This window comes from Anas acuta, chromosome 7 (assembly GCF_963932015.1).
Source record: "Anas acuta chromosome 7, bAnaAcu1.1, whole genome shotgun sequence".
In the NCBI taxonomy this organism is placed as follows: domain Eukaryota; kingdom Metazoa; phylum Chordata; class Aves; order Anseriformes; family Anatidae; genus Anas; species Anas acuta.
The window spans coordinates 33,501,704-33,516,168 of NC_088985.1; the positions used below are offsets into that span (position 1 = coordinate 33,501,704).

Consider the following 14,465-nt stretch of genomic DNA (forward strand, 5'->3'; position numbering starts at 1 on the left):
GAATTCCTCCCCAGCCAGAAGGAAAACAAATCAGCATTCGGTTACCTTTGGGGAGAGCAGCACGTAATCCAGACTTCTGCGTTGCTTGTTTGGCTGCGTAGTTCAGGGGAAGTTTTTGTTTTGTTTCTTTCAGCCCACTGGAAATGGTACAGGCTCATTAAAATAAGTAGTCCTACCTACCCCGCGTTTGTGAAAAGCCTAACGCTTCATTTTATTCCACTCAGAGAAAACTGAGAGCTGCTGTTTCAATGCAGACAAGTAAAATCTTAAATACACTCTCTAGCTAGAACTAAAATAAAGATCTAAAATATGGTTATATGTTTTTAAGTGATCCATATACCTTCCAGTCACTGCTGCTCTGACTCCTCCAGTTTTGCTGTTCACTGGACGCTTGTCAACAACCGGGATAATCAGTTCCTAAGAAGCAAGACAGAATTCACACTCAAAGCTATTAATTCTTTATAATAATTCACAGAGACTAGAAACAACTTTATTTTCTATACTCACAAGTCAAACAGGCCTGCTGAAAAGCAATTACAAACTCAACATGCGAGTTCTTTTGCATTTACTGAAATTTGTTGATGCTGGAAATGCATAAGCTCCCCGTTTATTTCCAATTAAAATAAAACATGGTATTTTTTAGCATCGGTCACAGCTCTGCATTTTCTTGCCACCATTCTATGCTCATTTAGCAACAGATAATAGAACAAGGCAAATTTACTTTGGAGATTAACTCTCACAAGCTAATTACACTCAAGAAAAATTATAAAATATTTTATACTAAATTAAATATCTCTAACTTCAATAATTCTCAGTGACATCTTATTAAATAAAATTAAAATAGTGGTGAATTTTTAGCTCCACTGAAGTCGATGACAAAACAGAGAACTTCATCCTGAGGGCTCTATGCCTCTTCTGAAATAGGGGTGGAATAATCAGTCCTGAAAAACACTGCAATGATTTCTTTCTAAGATAACACCAAAGGAGCAAATTAGATCTCAGTACGCTGGATCAGATGAGCTCAATTTTTGAATTCATCTCAGTTTTGACTCTTGTTTTTTAAATTTGAGCTCAGTAAGGATCAAAAGCCCACCCTGTTGCAGCAGCGCAGTTCCAGTGGAGGTTGGGGAGTGAAAGCACCGGTTCAGACTTCACAGGAAATGGTCATTTACCTGTTGTCACACCAACAACAGCTTCAAGCTGTTCTCCACTTCTGGTTTTACACCTATCTCACTTTTCTTTAGTTGTAGCTCTCAAAAGCTCCACAAGAGAAAAAGATTATGAGAAAAAAGTCTATTATGCATGTAGAAGGCAAATCAGTAAAAAATACTGAGCACAAAGGACAGAGCTCTTCTGAACCCTGGGAGTTAACACAAGTCTGCTCCCTCGTAATTCAACAGGAACTTTACCTTGTAGGCTCAACAGGAGCACATCGAGGCCATTTGATTTTCTTCTGGATATTCAAAGTAATGCTGGAAAAATTCTGTGCCTTTTACCTGATTTTGTATCACATATAAAGGTTTCTCCTTTGTTTTGTTTTTAAGTTGTGTGGGCATCAGCACATTTCAACACATTGTAGAGACAGAAACTGTTACGCTGTTCCGACACGCCAGGCGAGAGGTATTTTCTCCACAGAAAGGAACAACTTCTAATAATGGTCATAAACAGTGGCTAGTGGTTCTCCCGTGGCAGGAGGGTTAGGTAAGACACGGACAAACCAGACAGTGCAGCATACAGAAACCTTGCAGTTCCAGGTAACAGGCACGCGCTTGCCAGATACGATGCTGACACAAATAACCAATTTTGTTGCAGAGTGGGAGTAGCTCAATACAGTACATACCAATTAATAAAAGACATTACTGCCTAAAATTACTGGTGAACCTGCACTCAATACCAGTAATTTACAGAGATCAAACTGACACGGAAAAAAAAAAAGTTAAAGTTAAATCTGCAACACACTTGAATCTCAAAATTCTTGCAGCTATTCCACCTAAAAATCAATGACTACTGATACTGGCCAAGTGTTTAAAATGAAATCAAGCACATGGCTGTACACGTTGTAACCTTCAGAGACTAAAGTTGAATTTGATTTCTTTCTGGGGGAAAAGTAAAACGTGCAGATACATTCTTGAATAAGAATCTTCTTCAGAGGTTAACAGGAAAACTTCAAGTTGATTCAAGGTAAATACTGGCTCCTGTTACCCGAGAAGATAAGTAAATTATAAGCACAGTGGGATTGTTATGATGTTGTAATACATTACAGAACATACAACCATGTTATTTCCCCAAATTCCTATAACTTGTATGATCTGATATAGACACAGACTAATGACAACATGAATACATTGGTAATAAAGTGCTTTGATAAAGCATTGCAATTTTCTCTGTTTCCAATAGGAATATTTAGTAAAATGTTATTAAAGATGTTAACCTGAGAGCCACTGCAGCATAAACAAAACAGGCACTAGGACCTAGAAATATGATATGCAAGTCTCCCCACACAAATCTGCAGAAAAAATTGCAACAAAAAAAAACGCAGTGGTACCTCAATCATTTTTAGCATAGCTCTGAAATGTGCACTCAAGAGCTATAGGATAAATCTCCCAAACTCCATTTCACATTAATGATGTGCATTAAAATATCCACTCTTTTTAGATAAATGCTAAGGCTTATATCAAAACAAAGGAACCCAAACAAACAAACACAAAAAAGACAACCAACCAAAAAACACCACAAAACCCTTGGCATATCTTTGGTAAATTTATAGTGCAGCTATTCTGTTTCGTCTCTCAAGGGGAAAGTTTTCCAAAGCACTGCATCCCCTGCCACTAAGAATCTACTAGAAATTGCCACATTCACTAGGATCTCTGATGCTAACCTACTCTATCAAACAAATGAAGAATGTGCAGTGAAAATGTTTCCTGTTTTTAAATACATTGTTGGAAGTATAATTAAACCATGCCAGATTTCACACTGGAAAGTAACGGCACCTTTCAGTTCTCTTGCAATAGTTTAGGAGCACACAAACGCGAGCACAAATTTCATGGCAATTTTAAATAATAGATACCCAAGCTGCTATTTGAAAACATCTGTAATTTAATTATTGTTAATCTAGATTTAGTCAACCTTTGTCCCTAGAAAAAAAGACACCTGTTTTTCATTTTGCTTAGATACTTAGAATTATTCAAAATGCAAAGAAAGGCTAGAACTACTTAATTAAAAGGTATTACAAGCATGTATTTCTAAGCTTATATTGCTAAAGCCTTGCTGTATTGTCAAAAATTTTATTGGAGTTTGCCTTAAAACACAGTACCATGTACTCACACATGCCTAGATATATACCTGTATTTCATACTGCAATTTTAGTAGGCATACCAACACACAACTATGTTACAAATCACCCAGTGGCAGTGCAATAAATGGTAGTGCCATCGAAATGTCATTCAATGATTTTTCAACTCCTGAACAACAGCATTCTTTCTGAACAGGTCTGTCCAACCAAACTTGCATATTGCTGGACGCTGGCTTCATCGCTTGGCCCCTTCCTCCTCTTCTTATACACACTGTAAGGCATTATGGTTCTCTTGTGAAGTACTCGGACTCTGCCCAGTTCCTTAACACGACCTTCATCAACTGCAAAGAGAATCAGAGAAAATAAAAATTGGTTACATATATTGTCCGTATGATCTTAATTTATGCAACTAACTTCAATATGCATAATGAAAACTATCTGAAGTAATAAAACTAATCTACAGATGAATAGCAGATGGAAGCAGAGCTGATCTGCAGATCTGTTTGCTTGAATTATGGTTGAAAATAAAACATAGCTTGCAAAGTAACTGTATTTGTGATGTGTGAAAACATAAATCAAGCACCACCCATTTCTATAGGTGATGTAGAGCATTTCTGAAAGTACCTCTACTGCTGTGCTTTAAAATTCACAAGACCAATGCCAGAAGTGAAACTCTATCTGGGAAATAATTTCAAACACAACTGACCAGAAAAGACTTCTTGTTGCCATATTTGCATTTAATCACAGTTTACAAAAACCACCAGCACAAAGCACTCCTTTTCCGTGATGTAGGAAAATGGATAAAAAAAAAAAAAGGTCTACACTTTTTGCCTTAGGTAAGCATAAGGCAATAAACTATCTTCCTATCTTCCAAGGTTAAATCCCCACGCCAACCCCCCTTTTTTCCTCATTCGCACTGGTTTCTGAGTTTCTCCAGTGGAATGAGGCTGAGCCCATGCCCTTGCTCATGTCTGACCCCTGAGCTCTGCAGGCCCATGCACAGAGGCAGCAGTGCCGGCTTGACACAATCCCTTAAGCTTTCAGATAGCACACCAACACTGAATCCCATTACCCAGCCTACAGAACCCCCGTGACTTCATTTAACCGGCCATACACTTCAGAGCAGTGTTGAACAAGGTAAAGTTTCCCGATTTTTATGAATTCCACTGATGCTACTTTTACTGAATAGCAACTTTATATAGCAGCTGCATGTCCAAAAATTGGCTCCACCGTGCTAGAAAACTCTTTAAAGAAAGTGAGAAAGAATGCCACATGCCTGGGGCAGCTGTGGGATAAATTAACATTATTGCAAAATACTGGTAAAAGTCTTAGGACTTGACTGAACTTCAGGTTTACTTAGCCACCAGTGAAGAGAAACACAGAAGCTGAAATAGGATTTTGAGAAGAGAGCTATATAAATTCAAATAACAACAGAGAAGAGACGCTAGAAGTCAACATCTGGGTACATAACCTACTCAGAAATTCCATCCTTTTGGCATCAGGACATTATTCTGCTGAAGAGACGGCACAGGTAAGTGTAACTGTGTAGCTTTGAATATTGCATCAATCTCTGACCTAAATTAAATTAAAACATTTTGTATGTTCATGTACTTGTTTCATTTAGGTTTAATCATTTAAGGCTCCCTCGGCTGGACCTGAGTGGTACCCACCCTCCACCATTCTCATCAGCCAACTCAAAATCAACCCAACTGCTGTGGAAATCAGCGGCTACTTCATGGGCAAAAGTAGTCTTTATTTATAAGAGGACAAAAAGAGGTGGAAGTTTTTCAGCAAGTTTCACAAGTGGCACCAGATCCAAAGTACAGAGGGTAGGAAGACACCAGTTCTGGGAAGCGAATTGGTCACCAGGTTCTGTCTTGCCTTGTTTTACATACCTGAAGCTTATTAAAGGCTGAAGAACAGCGCTCACCTGTTTTTCACATGTAAGTAATCTTTGGACTTGCACAGGTAAGCTAAACAAATTGTCTGGAAGAATACTAAGAGATTTATTTTACAAATCTCTATTCAGATGTAACCCTTAGTACAGAAAAGCTTAACACTCCCTTTTGGGTCTTCTTTCTGCTTCAATAAAGACAAAGGAGGTCATTAAATGCTTTGTGTTGCGAGGCACTCTCAAGGACCTATCCCTATTCATCCACAGCAATGCCTTATAAACATTTTTCTGCTGATTGCCTGAATTTAGTATGTGAAACTTAATGAAGGCTGTTTTACAAAGTTGAGAATGACTTCATTTCTTTTATCTGTGTTTTGATTCCCAACATGAAAGTACAATGTCTTTTTTAAAACCTAGCTACGAAGAAGTGGTTTGAAGGAAGCAACTCTGAATAGGACTTGCTAAGATTGCATTCTCCACTAATTATTGTTGGCAATTGCTTTAGATAAAACACCCAAGTCAAAAGCCCTTTGCTCTGGCTTTCTCTCCCTCTTTGAAATCCACCAGGTTTTTGATGTGTGGCCAATGCCTTCCTGATATCCCAACAGGCTGCTTTTACTACCAGCCCTACTGCCTCTTCTATTACATCCTCCATCTTTCTGAAACTGCACCAAAGCACCACTCGCAAGCTTAGCTTCTGGAGGTGACACAACCGTGAAGTTATTTTAACTTCTTCAATTGGAAAGTTTATATTTACAGCACCTCCAGGCTGACTGGGAGTTTGTGTCCTGCACTGGACGCCCGCCAAGCCCAGCCGTCATAAAGAGCCTCGTGCCAAAAGCACTTTCAGGGCTGCTCACTACTCACTGTTGATGCTCGCTGCTTTTAAATAATACTGAAGCCTGATACTCTGGATGAGTTCATCTTTTGGCTCCTAAGTGCTCCTGGCCCCAGCTTCAGTTTCTTACAGTAACTAAAGCTACTGTACCTTGAATTTCCCTATAGCCTCACTGGCTCAGCTGAACTTTGTTTTTGTTGTTCGGCGTGTGTTTTTACACACTTAGTCTACTTTTACTCATGACATCAAGCACAGTCGGTGCATTATCCTCCCTGGAATTGGACCCACGCTAGCACTAGCTCTACAGCTATATTAAACAGTTATTACTACCCGGGTTCTAGCAAATTTGTTAAACACTGCAGCCAAGCACTTTCTGAAGCGGGGCTTGCCAAGCCCTGCTGTAGACCAAGCCTTTCTTGGACCGTGGCACGGTTTCACAGCACAGCCCCGCAGGCAGGAGAAGGCCCTCCCACATTAATCAAGAAAATCCCAAATACCTTGAAAAGTCACTGTAATATGAATGCTTCAGACATCTTTTAAGCTAAAGACAGTAAGTGCTGTGCATAAATAGAGACTACACAAACAGAGACTCTGTAATAACTGAAGTTGAGCATCAGGAAAGCTTCAAACCCAGGTGTGTCTGGTCCTACAAACTTACATAGCTTCCCTGTGTGACCAGTGCTGGGATAGCAGAGTAAGGGTAAGAGAAGAAGAAAAACACCTCTATTAACAAGTATTATTTCTGGGCTTTATTGAAGCAGTTTCAGCTAGAGACATCTGTTTCCTGAGGGACCCAGACTGATCAGATAGTGAAACCATGTTGGGGCAACTTTAATCATTATTGCAAGTACTGTATGCAATACTGTTACCACTAAAAGCTAAAAAAAAAAAAGTCAGTTTTTTTCCATCTCACACTTTCTTATTTTATATCTCCTGAGTCCCTCCCTAACCTCTGCTTCTCCTCACAAGCAGTCCATGCATTAACTTATATAAACCTCAAACCAGATAAAATCACGGGTCTGGAAACACCTCATCTTTCCCATTTGGGAAGATTGGATTTGGGGGAAGGAGTTCTGCTAACGAAGACTGTTATAAATGAGCAATAGCACTAGAAGGAGGCACAACACTGTTAACATCCATTTGAACTCTTGGGCCCTTGCCCTTGTATTTGTGAAGATGATCTTCTCACAGAGTTGTTGATTAATTATAGTTTTCAGAAGAGATACCGTCACTTTATATATAAAACATACACTGTTTTACTCCATAATTCAGTTACACCTATTGATACCGTTGTGCCAGTAGTTACTTATTACATAAAATTCCAAACTTCAGACAATCAGTCCTGTAGACTGAAAGCACAAATCATTTTAGGAAAGCGAGCAACTGTGGATGCCAACCATGAGCCTAAGACCTAGGCCATACTTACAGGCTATGCTTCTCCAGGGCAAAGAGCCATTTAGGTACATATCCCATCTCCAGCAGTGGCCAAAATAGATACCTCGGCCTCAATACAAGAGATTTAGGCACCTCAGTAAGTACACTATACCCATTTAACACTGCTACCTGTATTTTATTTTTATTTATTTAAAGATGTCTCGTGTTTCTACATCACGTCTGAAAAACGCAGCAATCTTCCTCTAGTGATGTTTCTCAGCTATGTTTTTGCACTGATTTACAACAATTTTCAGGAGGCTTCCATCAGGTCACAGCAACAATTTAAATCTTTTTTTTTTTTTTCCCCAAATAGCTTACAAATTTTAAGTATCCTCAATAAAAACATCTGAATGAACATAAGAAGAGCTATTACATTTTTTTATGCACTGAATGATTCGAAGTCTTTTCTTTCTTCTCTGTAAGGTATCCAGTGTAATTTAATGAGAATTAAACTGAAAAGCTTAACATTTTAAAAGGCAGAGGAACATTGGTTTTTAAGCCTATAAGAAGAATCATCCTGTAAATCTCCAACCTAAAATTCCATCTGAATTCTTGCTAAATAAATTAACTGCCACTTCTCCGTCTCCTCCCCCAGAGTCCTAAAACACCAAATTATTTATGAAGCATTTGTCTAATGAAATTTGAATACAGGAGTGGTTTCATGTACAGCCCAACCGTGATGCCATAGATGCAAATAGCTGTTAAAATTCTTCTCACCACACCCCCATATCGCTACTCAACGCATTAAATTCATACCTGTGCTCTGCATACATTACATCTCTACTCAGCAATTATGAATGGGCTGAGATGCTGGGGAAGGACACAAGTCAGGTCTGCTTCGGATTTCCCTTCACCAAAACTGCTGCCTTCGAGCAAAGGGCAGCAGCAGAAGTGCCACAGGGCACGGCAAGGCCTGATAACAGCGCACAGCCTAAGGATGCCAGGGAATGGTCACTAATCAACTGTCCCAGCAACACCACACACCCAAAAGTCTGGGCTAAAAATGACCTTTTTGCAAGCCAAAAAGTCACAGTGAATTTTTAGCAGGGAAAATTGATGCACGTGCCTGACAAGACTTCTTTAAATAAGTAGCAATAAGTGGAGGACTTCCCTGACAAACAAAGCTCCCTAATATCAGTAAAAAATGAAACATCAGTAAAAATCAAAGCAAGAAATAGGAATAATCTAAAGACCAGCTCTGTCAAGTGTTGCCTTGGCAGATGTCGGGCAGATTTTGGCAGGATTTCTCGGCCCAGCTGCCCACACACAAACACACCTCTGCCAAAAGCACGGACACCTTGCAAAGCAACACCAAGTAACGAGTGAACAGCAACAGCAGCGATGTCCAAAGGCAGCCCCATCCATCAACCAGCCCAAAAAATGCTGCTGTACTCAAGAGACCAGAAAGAACAAGGACAGAAGTATAACGCACCACTACACTATTAATTTTTTATTTCCTTACACAACCCCAACCAACCTCAACACGCTGCAAGCCCCTTCCCAAACCCAAGATGTGATTTCCAAATGCTGACGTGCGTTTATTCCTGCTGAAATACCCGCATAAAATCAGCAGGAGTTATTATTTTACCATTTTTATTCCCAACAGAAGCTAAGCAGGCATCAGTGTGCACTTACACTCATTCAAATTTTCATTTCTGACATTTTTTCTTACGACGTAGGAATTTATTCATATTTTTACGAAGTTATTGTGGGAAGCTGAAATCCGAGTATTTTTCTTGTCCGCGTGCATTAATATTTATTATTATTACCTACTACAAGGTGGAGTAGCTACATCTGGTCAGCAAGCCCACGATGCCTCTCCGGGCAAGCACGTGCAAAGCAGAAGAAGGGAGAATGGCAGAGCGAGCTCTGCAACCGCCTGCTGCAGCTCGGAGCAGGCTGGAAGCCAACATCCCAACGAAGAGTGCTACGGTTCAAAGGTTTTTGTAGCAGGCTGTTACTAAATCAACTTTTCAGCGGTGGCTGACTTAATTCAAGCTGGTTTTGATCAATATTGATTTAAGGAGGGCAGTGATCACTCAGGTCCTAAAAGCATTCTTTTTCTGTATCTGGCAGGAGCAGCAGGAGGAGGAAAGTGCTGTTTAAAACCGGTGTCTGGTGAGAAAAAAACAACCACTGCATCAAATTGTCTGAATGCAAATATCTGACTTTTTGACAATACAGAACTCTTTCCAAATACATCTCAAAGTCAGGCACAACACTTGTGGCCAGATCACAAGCTATGACGATGACGTTTCCTGAACGAAGAGCAGCAAACGCGGATCAGTTGAGAGCCACCCATGACATGTGCCTGCCAGCTCTACCTCTTCCCATATCCCCTTGAATACCTTTCTCACGTTTATGAAATCTTTAAATTTGTCAATGGCATAGAAATGGAAGCAAGTTCACGTTTCCTTCAAAGTACATTTTTCCAATTCTGGGGAAGTGAGTGAAGAAATCATTAAAATTAAGTGACAAATACATGGGCTTTTTTTTTTTTTAAATAGGAAAAAAATAAAGTAGGCTGTCTGCCAACATTTTAATAAAAAGCAATAATCACAGGAAGATATTTTTTACATTTTTTGTACATAATGGATTTAGGATTAGTAAGAAACCTTACTGAGGTCTGGTATTTCTAATTCAAAAACGAAGCGTGGCACTCCTGCTAAACTCTGAAGCAACGCTGTTTCTGTTTATAACTTTCAGTTTCCTTAAATGCTGATTAAAATCCTTGGAAAAAAGAAAGCATTTGGCCATCAAAACACCTCTTTCTCCAATGATACTGTTTGTATTTATTTATTTTTTTTAGCTGTTGTCATCTTGTTGGAGAGGTTTGTTGGAGGTTACAGGAGGATATTGCAGGCATCTACCAGTGTTTCACTTGCACAGGCTGGTGGTTCAGAGTAGGACATAACCCAGAAACTAAATATACCAGTTTTCTGTTGTTACTTATACATGTGCCTGAGGCGCACCATAAATTTAAAAGGCAAAGCAACTTGGAAATGCTCTCCATTTAGCAAAGTTTTTTTCAGCTACTCTGGAAAAAGAAACTCATTGTTCACGTCTCATGAGTAACAGCCGAGATCTAGAAGTCCCCACATTTCTCTTTGCTTGCACTGTAGAAGTATTAAATTAGAAAACCCGGAAAAATCTGCAAAACTGAAATAAAACAGCAGCTAAAAAAATCTTGTTCTGGAGACTAAACATGACCTTATCTAACATGCCTCAAGGCAAGAGCATGGCGGAGAGGAGGAGCTCTAAAAACTGCCCGTGAAGACAACACCAGGTTTTTATCCACAACCTGGCCTTTGTTTTCAGATGGGCTTTAATCTTTGCCTGCTGCCTGCAGTTCACTTAAGTCACAAAATAAGTCACAAAAGACTTATTTCTAATACCAAACTCTGTGCAAGGCATTGGCCACCAGTACAACCCTGGTCGATAACACCTTCTGGGACATGCCCGTTAATTGCTGGGAGAAACGAGGAGCAGCATCCAAAGCACGTTGGGTGCCTCAAAGACTGCCCTACGCAGCGAGGACCTCCGTGCCCTCCCTCGTGTTCTTTTAGTGCTTCTGCATCCATCCTTACACCGGGCATCCAGACTTTATTTGCTCTGTAGCAGGAAGGAACAGTGGGAGAAAGTGAAATTTAAAACTGCGCCATGAATCCTGTGATTTACTGCAAAAGCTGTCTTAGAAGGAAACTCCCAGGCAGATGACTAACATTATATATTTGTTTCCATTTTGCTTAAATAATAGAAATTGAAAAACCATTTTACCTCTAAAGATTAAATCCACGGAAGAAACATACAAAGATTAACAGTGGACAACTGCTGTATTTTCAGACAGACAGCCCAAAGGCTATGTTTGTTCTTTTGTTTCAAGTTGCTGGGGATTTTAATTTTAAATTTGGAAGCAGTCAGGACTTGCATCAGTTTTAAAGATGAACACAGTATTCCCATTTTTCAAAACAAGGAAAGATACGCTAACAGCCTTAAAAATAAATTTATAAAGAGTTTAAAAAAAAAAAAAAGCTTCACGACATCCAAGCTTTCAAGCTAGGTACAAAAATGATCAAAAGAGACATCCACCCCTTACTGGAAACACAACATCAATGTTCATTTGTTTGAGAATAACTAAAGACTTGTTGAATTTCTTTTAAAAGAAATGCTATGCCTGGTTTACGTGACCTCTTCAGGTTCACGACCAATGACTTTAAAACAAAGAAACTCTAAAAGGAGAAGACAAATTAAACTTTCAAATGTTACAACTGAAATAAGAGGTATTAATTACCAGAAATAAAAATCACATCGGTCAGAAGTCTAATGTATCTGATCTTTGAATTCAAAATACTTTCTTACTTCTTTTAAACCATTATTTCTTTTTTTTTTCTTGACCAGCAAAACATGGGAAGTCATCCAAAAACCCGAAACAGGCAATATAGAGTGACGAGATAAGCAATTTGCATTAATGCTAGTGTTTATGTACAACTCTAAGCTGAAATGTGCTTCTCCTCATATTGCTTCTTCACACATCAAGACACATTAAGACCAGTATGCCTTGGGGTATGAAAACACCAACTCAGATGAAAACAAGAGTACAGTTAAAATGAAGCATTACAAAAAAAAAATCAATGAAAAGAATTCCTAATTAAAACCAGAAAGCACAAGTCACAAAGGAAGTACAGTAAAAAGTTCAGGATATTCTCGATCAGCCAGCCCTTTGCTGTTCAGTTACTCTAAAAAAATAAAAATAAAAAATAAGGAACTTCTGAAATCACTGTTCAAAAAGATAATGTTTCTAAGGGGCAAAATGCATCTGATCAAAATATTATCAATGATTCTTTACAAAACGATGACAGAAGCAGAGCCTTAGAATGGGTAAAAACAGGAAGTTTTGAGGGTAAATCTTAAAGACATCTTACAAACAAAGGCCGCTGGGCTTTGTGCCTGAAATCATACAACTGGTTTATGATTTGCAATTCAACTTTTAGAAGCAAGCAGACTAATCACTTGACAAATGCATTCAAACTCTGCTAACCCCGCTGTGCCATGCGGAAACAATAACTCATTGTGTTTTGACTCTTATTATTCTAGTAGTAAACATGAATGGGGGCCAATGGAAAACATTTCCTGTGAACGCAGCAATTCAGAGCAGTACTGCGAGTTTGCAGCCGTAATTCACAGCAACCTGCAATGGTTTCTGCCTACCTGCAAATGCAATCCTTTGAATATATTGGGATATTAACAACACTAAAATTCAAGTACAGCTCACTGTTCTGGAAACATTTGAGAGAGATGCGCATAAAACAAGAAGTACACATTTCCAGGTTTATTTCTGAGGAGCTCTCACATAATATGATTATTCTAATCCACTTCAGTTTATTACCCTGAAATATTGTGACAGAGAAACAGCTACCAAAGGGCTAGATTTAAACAATACTGATAATTCACCAAGGACTTGCCTTTCAGGGATGCACTGCAAAGGAAACTAGCAGTACCTTGGGAAAATGGTAGCTAAATGACACTGAACAGCTTTCTACCCAAGAACAGCATCCAGTTTGCTCCCAAAGTCAAGATTTTAAGATGTTATGGAGAGTATGTCAAGACAGTACTGCACTTTTAGATGCTTCTCCAGAAGACAAAAATGAACTAATCAAGTCTACTGAAGTTGTATCTCTGGACATGATGCTATTCTTGATGGCTTCAGATCTGAGGAACGAGAATGTGAGTTGACAAGGACGTTAACTGCACACTGGGTATGCTTTCCTTTCTACTTCTGCCTGTTTTAAATACATTTTGAGGTCCTGCAGGCAACCTTTAATTATGCGTTCAGTTGAAACGCCCCATGCGTACAAAGACCAGAAGCAGAACTAGTAGGTAGAGCCAGCTTTTAAAAGCAGTAACTCAACCCTATCTGCAATCTGGAAGCATTAGCGTCACCGCTGCGTGACGGGAGCCTGAGCTAACAAGCACCGTGAGCTGCTCGTTGGGCACATGGCCCTGCGTGGCCCTCCCCAGACGCTGTGAGCCTGCAGGATCCAGGCTCCTTCATGCCTCAGCGCATTTCTGCTGGACTCTGGAGGCATTCCCAATGCGTGACTGATCAGGCTGGGATCTAGGAAGGTGTACGTGCTCTGGGTTAGCACCGATGAGATGGACCAAGCTTAATCCTGCACCAGGCTCTCAGAACCTTCATCAGCTGCCTTTGGCTGTTCCTCAAAGCACCCGAGTGACTCTGAGCACAGCTCGGTGTTTGGAGCTGCTCGTTTCTCTTTAGAGACAAAACCGAAAATCCAAACCAGTCCTTGGAAACTGCTTTTTCTTTATTTTCCTTGCTATTAGGGAACTACAACTGCGTAGGTATCTTACCAGTTTCCTTAGGCTAGGTACCTGTCAAACTCAAGAACATCACAGCAAGTAACTCAGGTGCTGCTGGGAGAGACATTATCATGCCTCTGTGTCTGTGAACTAAAGCTCGAGAATACTCAGTTAGGGATGAATCCTAAACAGAAAAATGAGGGATGGAAACCAACTGCTACGTACACACTTTACATTAGGGGTGAATGAAATATTCCATCATTCCTCATGAAAAACATCAACAGGCACTTTTCCTGGACAAATGCAGAATGCTCAGCTTGTTACTAACTCTGGTAGAACTGTAAAACTAGTGAGTATGCTGATGTTTCAAAGAGAGCAGATTATTCCATCCATTTCCTGAACTTTGTGTAAGAAAACATTTTTCAAGTTACTGCAGTTTTTAAAAGCAGAAACGCAAAATAACAGTTGAAATGAAAATGTACTTTAACTAAAATACCTTCTAACTTTCTAAGATTTACCAAAAACTGCCAAATACTCAACCCCGCTGTACGCAGTGATTTTCTAACCACAAAACAATGCTAAGCAGTCTAAGGTTTGTAGCATGAGCAGTGCCTAAAAGGACAGAGTGACCTTACTGCCTGTGCGAGGGAGGGCAACTCATGACTGTCCTTCCAAATATCTGCATTTCT

The 14,465-nt window shown here is 39.6% G+C and overlaps 1 protein-coding gene across 6 annotated transcripts in view; it reads right to left on the minus strand.

Annotated features, from left to right (window-relative positions):
* Positions 1 to 455: 455 nt before the first annotated feature.
* The window catches only part of ATE1 (arginyltransferase 1), an 85,160-nt gene continuing 71,150 nt past the window's right edge, over positions 456 to 14,465 (minus strand). For all 6 annotated transcript variants that reach the window (XM_068689049.1, XM_068689046.1, XM_068689047.1 and 3 more), the window contains one exon: positions 456 to 3,633. In XM_068689049.1, the coding sequence (XP_068545150.1) occupies positions 3,455 to 3,633 (179 nt within the window). In that variant the 3' untranslated portion in view covers positions 456 to 3,454. The remainder of the gene's footprint in view (positions 3,634 to 14,465) is intronic.